At 49.0% G+C, this 13266-nt stretch overlaps 1 protein-coding gene across 3 annotated transcripts in view; it reads right to left on the bottom strand.

Annotated features, from left to right (window-relative positions):
- Positions 1-13266, bottom strand: part of ABL1 (ABL proto-oncogene 1, non-receptor tyrosine kinase) — a 136309-nt gene that overhangs the window by 4535 nt on the left and 118508 nt on the right. For all 3 annotated transcript variants that reach the window (XM_081803770.1, XM_081803772.1, XM_081803771.1), the window contains exons 5-10: positions 7780-7864; positions 6748-6925; positions 4797-4981; positions 2329-2481; positions 708-797; positions 206-370 (exon numbers count right to left, since the gene is read on the bottom strand). In XM_081803770.1, coding sequence (XP_081659896.1) covers positions 206-370; positions 708-797; positions 2329-2481; positions 4797-4981; positions 6748-6925; positions 7780-7864 — 856 coding nt within the window. The remainder of the gene's footprint in view (positions 1-205; positions 371-707; positions 798-2328; positions 2482-4796; positions 4982-6747; positions 6926-7779; positions 7865-13266) is intronic.

Raw genomic sequence — 13266 nt, 5'->3', positions numbered from 1 at the left:
GCTGAAGCCAATGGTTCCTAATGATTCCCAGAAGGAGGGGCAGGATGCTGTGCAGAGAGGAGAACCTTCCTCTTTTCAAAGCTGGATCACTAACGAGGAATCTGCCTGCCCTTCTATGCAGGTTCCCTCGCTGCTTCCCATCTGCCTGCACTGGCCCTGAGGATGTAGACTCCTCTGGGTGTCTGGTGGGGCTGGGGGGACATACCGGTCTCTCCTGGGCCCTTGGAGTGGGGCGTCTCAGGCACATCAGTGGGGTCTTTGTGCTCCGCAGCTTTCCTGGAGGTTCTTGTCTTGGTGGGCAGCTCTGGGGCCTGCAGCAAAGTACTTGCAACCCCTCGCACACCTTTTTTCCCCAGTTCCTTTTCCACTTCTACGAAAACAAAACCAAAAATCAGTGGCCATCAGTAATGGTGTCAGTTTGGTATGCTGGTGTTTTTTGTTTTTTTCTCCTCAGGCAAGAGTGGTCATCCACGCAAAGTTACAGAGAAGAGATACAGATGCTGAGAAGACCGCACTCGGTACTTTTCAGAGTTGGGCATGGCTGTAAGAGAGCTCCATGCTCAACACTTCTGCCCAGTTCTCTGGTCTCAGAGAACTTTGCTGGTCTGGGCTTTTCTAGCAGGAAGTGAACTAAAGGGCCTGGCTGTCCCTTCCATCCTGACCTCTCACCCCACTGCTGCAGGCACCCCCAGGAATGGGCACTTTACCATCTGATATGCTGGATTCCTGGAACATTGTCTCAAAGGCTTGGTGGATTTCAGCAAAGGAGGGCCGGTCAGAGGGATTCCACTGCCAACCTGGACGGACGAAACCCAGTCAGACCATGCACGGGGCCCTGCTAACAAGTTGGGGGCTAGCAATTCTCAAGGAAAGTCTGGTAATGAAAGAAGCACCTCTTGGGCGCCTGGGTGGCTCAGTCAGTTAAGCATCTGCCTTCGGCTCAGGTCATGATCTCAGGGTCTTGGGATCAAGCCTGTGTCGGGCTCCCTGCTCGGCAGGGAGCCTGCTTCTCTCTCTCTCTCTCTACCACATTCCCCACTTGAGCTCTCTCAAATAAAATCTTAAAAAAAAAAAAAAAAAAAGCATCCCAATCCTGCTAACCATCTTTTGCTGTGACAAGCTAAAGTGACAAATGTCACTGTGTCCTATTACAGACATTAAGAATTCGAAAAGACTTTAGATATTGGCAAGAATATGGATTGTAAAACCCCAGAGAGACGTGACAGCAAGAACTACATTTATAAATCTTTTCCCCGGGCCCACTCTAGCAAGTGCAGAGAATCACTAAGTCAAATAAACGGCTTGCCTTCTATTTTACCCTTACTTCTGGGTTATCAAAGTCTGAAATCCTCATCAGTAAAGAAATGTTAATTAAAACAAGATTAACATGAGGATTTATTTTTTTAAGTAGGCTCCATGCCCAGTGTGGAGTCCAATGCGAGACTTGAACTCACGACACTGACATCAAGACCTGAGCTGAGATCAAGAGCTGGATGCTTAACCAACTGAGTCACCCAAGTGCCCCAAGATTAACGTGAGGATTAAGGACTGATGAAGCCCCATGTTGGCGAGAGCACAGAGTTACTCTCCTACACTTCTGGAGGGAGTATAAATTGGTACACCTTTCCTGGAAAACAATTTGGTAAAATCAAAATTTAAAATGCAAATAGCCCTTTGAACCAATGGTTCAACTTTTAGAAATCCCAGCATAATGCACGGAGGTATACGTAAAAGGGTGTTCATCCTTGTTTTGTTTATAATGGCAAAAGCCAAACAAATGTGCAAAACCACCAAATGTCCACCAAAATGGGACTGGATGAATGAATAAATCATTTAATGGGAAGTTAAACAGCTATATAAAAATAAGGGAGTGGGGAGAGGGAGAGACGTCTTTGAAATATGGACACAAAAGATACGCCCATGTGCAAAAAAAAAAGTTGAGGGAATGATTTTATATATATAAATATATATATATAATAAAACCAACTAGATAAACATCACCCAGAGTATTTACCTACTACAGCAGAATATTTGGAGGTAGGGCCCAGGAATTTGTATTTATTATTAAGAAATCCAAGTTTGATACCCATCAATCCCATTTTTGCATTAAGAACAAGCCAAAAAAACCCCTCACATATAAACACTATGTATAAACAACGTGCAGAGAAACAAGTCTGAGTCAGCATGCGCCTATCTGCTACACTGGCTGATTCTGAAAAATGTGAATAAAGGAAGGGGAGGACTACTTCACTCTGGGAATACACTCCTGGACGGTAATTTCTCACAGCGCCCACAAAGAATTTTTAGAACTGGCTGGGGAAGGCTCACATGCGCGCATCAGTTCGTAAACCTTCTCCGGGCAGCCTTCCGGGCGCTCCATGCGGTAGTCCTTCTCTAGCAGCTCATACACCTGGGACAGGTCAATTCCCGGGTAAGGCGACATACCATAGGTGGCAATTTCCCAAAGCAATACTCCAAAAGCTACAAAAAAAGGGAAGAGAAAGCTGGTTCAAGACGTATGAAATTTAACTATCGTTCATTTAAAATTGGTTACCTATGCAATGGACATTAGAAGTTACACCCTCAGAAGCAAGCCAGGCACATTTTACCGGGCTTAATGACCAAGAGCCCAGGACAGGATGAGATGGTAACACCCTGCCCCTTCCAAAACGTGCTAGAGGGGAGAAGAAACTGGGTTGATCAGCCCCTCCAGTGTCTCTGAGGTCATGTGACCACCTTGCTGGGATTTATGGTAGAGGGCACCTAGGGCTGGAAGTCGGAAGGCCACTGCTACTCCTAGCTCTGAGACCAACTAGCTCAGTGTCTAAGACAAGCCACCTCTTTCTGGTGTACAGTATCATCTCCAAGGCCCCTTCCGACTCCAAACATTTCATAAAAATCATATAAAATTGGGGTGCCTGGGTGGCTCAGTCGGTTAAACATACGACTCTTGATTTCAGCTCAGGTCATGATCTCAGGGTCATGAGATCGAGCCCCGTATGGGGCTCCATGCTCCATGTAAAGTATGCTTGAGATTCTCTCCCTCTGCCCCTTCCCCCACTCACGTGCATGCTCTTGCTCTCAAAATAAATAAAATCTTTAAATAAATATTTGGAAGTTTTGAAAGCCCAGATTATAGCCTTGAAATTCCAGATCTCATTAAAGGGACCAGGACTTCTTGGAGAAATGGGTGATTTAGGTCTAGGGCAGGGAATGAACGTGGAATATCTTTATCGCTCCAGACAGCACAGATGCTATTAAAGACTACAAGGGTCTTGTCAAAACCAGGAGCAATCTGAAGTTCCCATTGGCCAAACAAGAGACAATTGGAGTATCAATAAGGAAAAGAACTACATGGATTAAAATATATTCAAACATGTCATATATATATATATATATATATATACACACACACACATATATATATATATCTCATAATAGTGTCACAAAAGAAAGAAACCCCAAAAATCTACTTGGTCATCACTGGAGGGTATTAAAAAACTGACTCGTTTGTGTGAACACTGGTAGACAACAGCGAGGAAGCTAACAACGATGCTGTCCTTCCCAAATGAACTGTATACACACCACCCCCCCTTAACCAAACAGTAGTGAAGGTTTCTTCTTACAGAAGTACTAAGCTAACGAGTGAATGAAGAGTGACAGAATGAGAGAAGCACCACTGGGTAACCCCTCATAAATGAGTGGATCTAGGCACTGGGTATCAGGAGCTGCTAAAATCACACAAGAGATGCTGATGAAATAGCACACCACAGCGCATGACGTCGTCCTGCTGAAAGAAGTCAAACCCGAGGATGACCCAGCGGTCCAGACCCACCTGCCCACTTACTAGGAGGGACAGAGGAACACACTAAACCACAGCGCGGGGATGCAGTGTGGGAGACATGGAAGGACACGTGAGAGGGTTTTTTCAACAGACAGACAGCAAGGGCAGTGAAAAGATGGAGCGGAGCTAAGGGACCAGACTGAGGGCGCATCGACTGCCCACCTGGTGTGAACAGTACCCGGATCTCAATTCAAAAAGACCGTAAAAGTAGGATTTTTACGACTCAGTTGGAAATGTGAACACTGTATCATGATATTCAGAAATTACTGTCAATTTGAGGAGGAAGGGCAATGTGGTTACAAGAGTAAAAGAGCCATCTTTAAGAGACTCATACTGAAATATTTGTGGACAAAATCATATGCTATCGGGATCTGCTTCAAAACAGTCAGGGTCGGGGGAGGGGGCGGGATAGAGGGTGCAGGAGCGCCACGAGCTGATGGCCGGGAAAGGTGGGTGATGCGTGCGTGGGGCTCATGATGCAACTCCGCCTTCTTCAGTGTATGCTTACTACCTGCCACGATAAGTTCTTTAACAAAAGGTAAAAATACTGGCCCATGAAGCTTCCAAGGGCAATATCCAATTTAAAGCCCAAACCAAACTACACAGCATTCCCTGCTCAGAAGACCCTGGGTGCCTGCAGGGCTGGCTAACTGTCCCCGCAAACCCAAGCAGCATGCTTCGGATGAAGATGGTAAGTTGCGGCGGGGGGGAGGTGGGGGGGAAGGTAATCTGAATTATTCTGGAAGAAAATGCTGGCTTTTACTTCATTTTGGAGAGAAAATAGGAGTAAAGACTGTAAAGTGGGAAAGAAAAAAAATAAAGGATTAAGCGATAAAGAAAAATAAAGGAAGGACTGAGAAAGAGGCAGTGAAAAGGCAAGGAGAGCGAGGAAAACGGGAGAAGGAGCCCACCCTGGCAGCGAGGGCCGACTGGGAGCAGCAGCAGTCCTTACCCCAGACGTCGGACTTGATGGAGAACTTGTTGTAGGCCAGGCTTTCTGGCGCCGTCCACTTGATCGGGAACTTGGCCCCGGCATGGGCTGTGTAGGTATCCCCTGTCATTAACCTGCTCAGGCCGAAATCAGCCACCTTCACCAAGTGGTTCTCCCCTACCAGGCAGTTTCGGGCAGCAAGATCTCTGGGAAAAGCAAGCGTTCACCCATGAGTTGTGGCCAGCTTTCCTGGCCTCACGAATCCACCACCAGCGAGTGAAGGCGCACTCCCGACAACTGGGTCCAGTGGCCCGGGGGACGTGTGTGAAACCCCAGCGGGAGCAGCGCTCATCCCTCAGCATCGGCCTGAGCGCCCACCGAGGTGAGAGGCAGCAGAGGGGCAAGTTCATGACCCTGGGCCTCCATTACCCTCATCCCTATGATGAAGCTGATAGCGGCAGCGCCTACTTCTTAGGGCTGTGGTGAGCGGTCATGAGCTAATACGTAAAGTGTTTCCGCTGATGCCTGCACACCTCCGGTCCCCTAAGGGTCTGCCCGGTTAGGACAGCTCTACGCCAGGCAGGGGGAACAAAGGCACCAGCCAGTCCTCAACTTCCATCAGAGGGAGTCTCCATTTGGCCTACCCAGACTTGATAAAGGACAAAATAAAATAAAGCCCACAGCATTTTCCCCCCAAATTGTGTTTTGCACTCTATTTCCTTCTGATGCTTATCCGAATGTATCCGACAAATTCTCTCCTGTATAATCAGCTTCTCGCCTCCTGATTGTCCCAGGGAGGTGGGAGTCTAATCTCTGGTTCATGGATGTTAACCATGAAATCCCAAGGCAAAATGGAACCGAGGAATGAGAAGAGGCAGCACCTTCAGGCGATGGCTGCCTAAGATAGCCTGATCATCAGCAATCAGACAGAAATTAAATGCAGAAGACTTGTGTGCGTAACAGGATTTTGGTAAAGCATTTTAAGTTCGTGAAATGAAGAGGGAATGGATCTAGCCATGCAAAGCAAACCAGAAGTCAAGAAATCTCAATTTGCAGCCTCAGAGGGTTCACCTTCTTGAGTGACAGGAGCACTGAATCAGGCTCTCACGCAGCACAGGAAATCTGTCTTACAAGAAACGGACAGCCCTTCACACATGCTACTCTTATTCCTCACTATGAAATCTCATGTACGGGCTTCATACTTGAGTTAATTGGGTAGGAAAGTTCATAGCGGTGGTGTGCAGAACATCTTGTATAAAAGTCACCGGCAAAGCCCATCAGGCCCTGTCCTGCTTAGGCCATCACTTTGCTAGGAAGCCATTTCCGCCAGCAAGGAATGCGAACACCAACATAATTGTGGCACGCTTGAAGGTCAAAACACTCCAGGCTTCAAAACAGCAAAGCCGCTTAATTTAGAACTACATACACACAGTTCTGACAATCGCGGAAACATCCCTGAACCAGAGGACAGCAAGTTAAGTGGAGAATGAAATGATAATAAAGAGAAAGGAGGGAGAAAACACGCAACGCAAAAAACAAAGCCCGTGCACCAGCTGTGACCGCGAGCCCATGTAGAAGCCACGCCAGCCTCTCCCGGGGAGGAGGTCACTACTGATGAGTGCCCGCCTCGCACTCTGCTTCCCGGGGAGCGCTGATTATCAGGAAGGAGGCCTTTGATGAACTTCACTTAGTATTCCACGTAGTCCAGAACGGTGCTGAGGGGAACTATTTCTTACCACAGGGATCCAGTGCTCGGCGGGCCCAGGGTCTAGGCCTGCTGAGTTTGGTCCTGGATGCATGCCTGAAGCCGGCGAGGTCAGGAACCCAGCATCTGCCTTTGGTCCAAGGCCCACCATGTTGCCAGCACTAAAGCGAGTGGCTGAGCCCTAAGACCCTGTAGGCTGGAGATTTTTGTAAAAGGCTGCCGGCCCCACGCTCACTCCGTGGCTCTTCTGCTTCGCCAGGCTCCTACCTGTGGATGAAGTTCTTCTTCTCGAGGTACTCCATGGCCGACGAGATCTGAGTGGCCATGTACAGCAGTACCACAGCGTTCACCTCCTGCCGGTTACACTCTCTCAGGTAATCCAACAGGTTCCCATAGGTCATGAACTCAGTGATTATATAGAACGGGGGCTCCCGGGTACAGACCCCTGCCAACCAGAAAGACATCGAGGGCTTTGGTGTGCTGTTCTGCTCCCGAGTGCACCAACCCCGGCCAGAAAAGACAGCATGACAGTAAAGGGCTCCTGAAACGGGTTCTGTCTCTGCCCCTAAGTCTGGGGTCCAACATCTACCACAGTTCCAAGCACTCAGGGCTTGTGATCACGTTCCTGGGGGAGGGATGTGGCCATGCTCTTCTCTTCCTCTCGGGCACTTGAACCCCAATGAAGAGGCTGCCACCAAGTTCAGAGGCAAAGGTCGGGCACACATGGAACAGCCTACAGCACTGTCCGTTCACCCCCAAAACCGGGAGGTCTGCTTACAGAGTAACTGCAGTGAAGGGACTCTGGAAAATTCTTGTCTCAGAAGCCATTTGAGATTTGCCTTTGACTGCTTTTAGGTATCGATTTAAAATAATAACGTCCTCCCCCCCCGCCTTAAAAAAAAAACAGGGGGGCGCCTGGGTGGCTCAGTCAGTTAAGTATCTGACTCTAGGTTTCGGCTCAGGTCACGATCTCAGGGTCCTGAGATTGAGCCCCTCATTGGGCTCCATGCTGGGTGTGGAATCTGCTTAAGATTCTCTCTCCCTCTCCCTCTGCCCCCCGCCTTAAAAAAAGAAAGAAAAAAGAAAAAAATAAAGTAATAACATATTCTCTCTCTCACACACACACAACACCATCCCACATCGGCTTCCTTTTTATCATGGGCTGAATGTTGGCAGAGGACGGATGTTCACATCAGAAATCTTCATGCAGCAAGCCATTCATCTCTTCCTTCACAGCACCTGCACCACCCTGAGAGGGTTTAATGAAAAGGCCCTCTCTTCAGAACTTTGCACACTCACCGAGTAACTGTACTAGATTGGGGTGCTTGATCTCTTTCATTACTGCAGCTTCTTTCAAGAACTCCTCCACCTCCATGGTGTCCTCCTGTGGAAAAAAAGGGGGTAAAGTTGTTTCAGCAAGGACAGTGTTTAAGTGGGAAGGTATAGCTTGAACGGTTAATACAAACTGGAGCTTCGACCGACAACCACCCTGGCCCACCAGTGCCGACCCGCACATTGCACCAGACAGATTCCCTGCAGCCGATCGTCACCCCGACAGCACAGAGAATTTTCCCCTTTGGTGCTGAACTTGTGAATTCTCACCCAGGGCAATAAATAGATGTTGGGAACTTGCTTCTAGGGGCTGCTATGTAGAGGATATTTCTATTTCCCTAAGGAATAGCTGGTTTCCAAGGAGTCCTAAAACACTGAACATTAAAAAAAAAAAATCACCTGAAGAATCAGAAACATACCCAATTAATGGAAGAGACCCTGATGACACAAAAAGATACTATCCTACCAAAGAAGAACCACACCTCAAAATATGATAGAGAATGCTGAACTGCAGAGGATTCTGAAAACGTGGCGTCATGGGGGTCTTAAGGAAGCAATCACCACTACCTACACCAGGTAGATTTACTCAGGTTCTAAAATAATCCTCTGTAGCAGCCCCCCTAACGATGGATTCATGAGGTCACGTTTTAGCAAGTTCACTGTATCTAAATGCCACGAAGAGACAAAGATATTAGCAAATGCCCAGAGCAAACCTGATGCTATTTGCACACTTCCTCAGGTGCTGTGGGTCGAGGCTCAACTCTGGAGTGCTGTGCACCTCGCCCCGCACATGGCGGCTGGCCCTACTATGTAGGAGCCTTCTGTGGCTTGCGTCAGGTAAACCTCTTTTGACTTAAAGAACGGACTGTCCTCTGACTAATCACCGCAACAAGCAGCAGGTGGGGGGAGTGACCCGGTCTGCTGTGAGAGCCCGCTTACAAAGGCCAGCGGGAGAAGCAGGACGCCTCCCTCTGAGTTTCAGCATGGAGTCTAAGTTTGTCTGGAGAGAAAGACTGCACGGCGGATGGGGAGTGATTTGGAAAACCAGACTCGCCCAAGAGGAAAGCTTTAGCAACTTTTTAAAAAAATGTATTTATTTGAGAGAGAGCAAGAGAGAGAGCGCGCGTGCGCACGCACACACACACACACACGTGTGCACACGCAGGGAGGGGCAGATGGAGAGGGAAACCCTAGCAGACTCCCTGCTGAGTGCGGAGCCCACGTGGGGCTCGAGCCCACAACCGATCATGACCTGAGCTGAAGGCAGACGCTTAACCGACTGAGCCACCCAGGCGCCCCAACCTTATTTTCAATGTGGCACCTTATACATCGTACCTGCCTCTCCGGGAGACGATGAGCTCACGTGTCCTTACTGTGGCATCACCGTGGCCGCGCCATTCCTGCCCCCGGAGGTGGGGAACGCTTCCAGAGGATAGGTCATCCTCTCCCTAGCGTGTGTCTGCTGTGGTCAGTCATGTTTACAAGCGGAGCACGACCGCTGAGGACACGTGTCAGCCCATTACCACTTAGCCCTGGGCTCTGTGAGGCGGAGACTCAAACAATTTACTGCTCTTTAGCAATGGTCAGCTGCTCTAATGTCAATTAAACATTGCTGGTAGTCACCGTGTCAAGCTGTACAGGGGACAAGAACTCATTCCTGCCACCACCCCATTGGCTGTTCAATTCTTCGCAGTCCTCTCTGCTCCTTAACACGCTCAGCAGACCGTGCCGTTTGTGCGTGGAGCGCTCTGATCCGCCGGGTGACACAGTAATGTCAAGGCTGGAGAGCACACACCTGCTGGAGTCGGCGAGTCGATGCTGCTCACGTAAGGACCAGAGGCTTCAAGAACCTTGCCTGGCCAGCAACATGTTCAAAACGCAGCTCTCAAATAAAGCTTTCTAAACAAGTGGAGTTTTCCTTTATAAAAGTGCCACATAATAAACCACCCACAGTGAAATCATTTCAGAAAGATCATGTGCTCTTATAGCTACAGACTCTTTTCTAAAAGAACCATGTCTGGATCTTGAGAGGCGTGGACACACAGAAGGAACAACAGGGCTTTCAAAGGCACCCCTCTCCTCTTTTTGTCTGTCTCGCTCTCCCCTCACTCATACACACGCACATACACGTGTGGACAGTATAAATAATTCCTTGTTTTTTTTCTTTCAGGACCATCAGTGTAAACTTGTCTCCCCCTGGTGGAATCAGGCCTGGTTCAATTTGCAATGGAAACCACTAGCACCATCAGACTTTTGCAGCTGCATTAAACCGCAAACACCCCCGATGCTATCCTGTTCTATTCCTTGACTTTTATTTAAAAACTTTCCATCATCTTTTTTTGAAAGGTCTTCCATTTACGGAGTAAAATAAAATGAACTCCGATCAATGGCAACACTGAGTGAAGGCTGAGTTTCGGCCCTGTCTGTTGGGAGGGTGGTGGGTCAGCCGGGCTCTCCTCACGGGGACTGACCAGCCTGGCCCAGATGCACACGAAGGCCTGGCCAGTATAAGGGCTGGTTCAGAGGGTGGCTCTGAGTTACACAGACCAAGCCCTGCCACTGTGTGGCCATGCCAAGTTACTCACATGCCAGATAAGCGAGGTTTCTCTGAACCCAAACGGGGAGAAGAGCTGCATCTGCCTCGTGGGCAGGACTCCACCAGCGGGACCCGCTTTTACTGTACTGAAAACAGGTGATCTCTATGCCTGGGAAGCAGGCTAAATATAGCACTAGTATGAGAGACAGTTAACACTGCTTTCGGTCGTTCTCACAGAGACACATTCTCCGGCCCCAGGATCTCACGGGGGCTTTCTACCCAGCCTCACCCTTTCTGCTCACTGGCCTCCCCCCGAGCGTAGGCAGGCTACGGCGTTAACAAAGAACAGCGTTCGTGTAAATGGCTCAGCGTCCCACTGGTGCTGCACAGCCCCGAGTGCCCTTCATGCCTCTCTGAGTCTCAGCAGGGACCATGGCCCCGGAGCAGGGTCCACAGAGAGCTCAGTTTCCACATCTGTCCCTGGTTCTCAACCAAATGTGCGTCGAGCAAGGCTGCCACCACGGTGAAGTGCCAGCCCGCAGCCTGCAGAGAGGGGGCCGCAGAGATGGGGCAGAGCTCCAGAGCCAGGCCGAGGAAGGGGGTTCCCCAACCAGATGCACGAGAAACCACCTCACACAGAACCCCCCGAGCCCTGGTCCTCAAACTCGCAGGTGTATCTAGCTCACAGGCAGAGCAGAAGCCACTGCAAGAGCGAGCAACACGGCAACAGTGGGCTCCGAGGGCTGCCTCTCTCCCTGGGCACAGCCCCTCGGGGAGTCAGAAAGCTGGAGCACGCGACGGTCCAGTGCCGCCATGGAGCCCTTCCTTCTCTGCTCGTACAACAAAAACCAAACCCAAGCAGACCGTGTTGGCAAGGACAGAGGCATCAAGGCACTCTGCCAGCACTGCTGGTCGAGTACAAATTGGTACACGCTCTTCGATCTAGTGTACTCTGGGGAGCTGACCACCAGGACAGTCTCCACACGTCCAACAAGAATCCCTATGGCACAGTCTGTAATAACTGTGCGGGAAAGTGCGGGAAAAAACACAAATGCCCGCTGAAGGCTGGTGTATGTTAAAATACATCCATGCAGAAACAAGACCACCTTACGTCCACTGACGAGGAACGACTGCCAGATACACGGGCGCCAGGGGGCACAGAGCAGTGTCTAGAGCACGCTGCCGTACGGTTCAGAAAGATACCCACAGGCGGACTATTTCTGGAAAGTCACAAAAGTCAAGGGTAGAAGATACTATGCGCATATGTTACCTATTTGAAAAATAAAGAACTGAGTACAATTTTAAGTCTTAACATTTTTCAACAATGTTATTTTCCACCGTTTCAATGGTAAATCTGTCAGTAGCTTACGAGTCAATCCTAATGCCACTGGATCAACAGTAGTCTTTCCCAAATTCTATGACTTACATGTTTCATGGGGAAAAAAACGGACTTATAAACAAACTTTTGGAATATGGCTCATTTGAAACATGGGGCTTTCTTGTACTGGACAGCTGGTTCTCTTAGGCACATCCCACCTGTCACATTGATAATACACAGGTAGAGGTAAGCCTACGACCTGTTGAATTATGTCAGAACTCAAACTAGCAGTTTGAGCAGTGGGCCTTTGCTTTAATTCTAGTTTCCCACCCACAGAGGTCAGCCCAGTGCACTCCTGTTTCCCCATCTCTTCTGGTCTCAGACCCCAAAGGTACAGGACCCAATGCCTGGTGGATCAATATGGAGCCCGGACTAAAGCAGGGGGCACCACCTGGGCCACCTCAAGAGGGGCCAGCAACACAAAACAGGTGTGTGTGGGGGGAGCAGATGGAGACTCAGGTGCCCAGCTGGGTCCTAGGGAGAAAGGGAGATCCAGCTGCAGGCTGAGGGGAAGTGAATGTGGGCGGGGAAGGGGATTTCTAAGACTTGTAACTGTGCTTTGTGTATTTTTCATGGTGTGTGAGGAGTAAGAACCGGGGTGACAATTAAGGAAAGAAGAAAGGAGCTGGGCTTTGAGGCAGGCTGCCTGGGCTGGAAGCCTGGCTCTGCGGCTCACTGGCTCACGCCGGGCCAGTTACCCCGCCTCCCTCCACTGCAGTTTCCTCAAGCCTACAACAGTGGTGGTGCTGGGCCAACAGGAGGACCCTTCCCTTAGGGTGGCTGAAAGGATTAAATGAGAGGCTACAGATGGAGCACTCAGACCCTGCCGGGCACATAGCAAGAGCTCAATAAACATTAGCCATCACTGTCATTTAGAACCCAACTTCTCCAGTGGAGACAAATGCCCAAAATAGTGACACTAATCTTATTTGACAAGTGGGAAACCTATTGTAGACCTGTGCTTTGTGCAGGGGAGGCAGAAGAAGTGGTAATTTATCTAGCAGTTGCTTAGTACCATAATTTGGGTTGACCTATATCTCTAGAATATGATGCATTCCCTTTTCCCTAATTAGCTATCAGCAGGGGTGACGACTCCCAGAAATCCATGCAACTAGATTCTGTATTTTTTTTTTTTTTTTTTTTACCAACCATGGGACCATAAAGTTAATAAAGCTCTTGGGGAACACCATTAAAAGTATAATAAAAATACATCATTAGAGAAATATATTCTAAAAGGCACAAAACTTCCAGATAATTCTGCTTCACTGGTGTGAGAACGCCACCACCAACAGAGACCTCCAGGAGGGTCCCTCCTCTGGAATGCCCATCTTCAGTTGCTCAGGAAACACCGCCACACCATCGGTGGCTGGGCTGTGTCTTCCCCACATTTCAAGTTGGGCAAACTCTCCCTCTTTCTAAAGTTTTCAAACAAGCCTTTCCTAGATGGAAACCTAGTTTATTTTGTGCTTCTGTTATTCCTTGTTTCATTTCTGCAAATACTGGCAAATGTGTGGGTATTGCCTGGGCCTTTAACAGTTTC

This window comes from Leptonychotes weddellii, chromosome 14 (assembly GCF_054177405.1).
Source record: "Leptonychotes weddellii isolate Sample4059 chromosome 14, ASM5417740v2, whole genome shotgun sequence".
In the NCBI taxonomy this organism is placed as follows: domain Eukaryota; kingdom Metazoa; phylum Chordata; class Mammalia; order Carnivora; family Phocidae; genus Leptonychotes; species Leptonychotes weddellii.
Note: the sequence above shows the minus strand (reverse complement) of the source record. Positions and strands in the feature narration are given on the sequence as shown.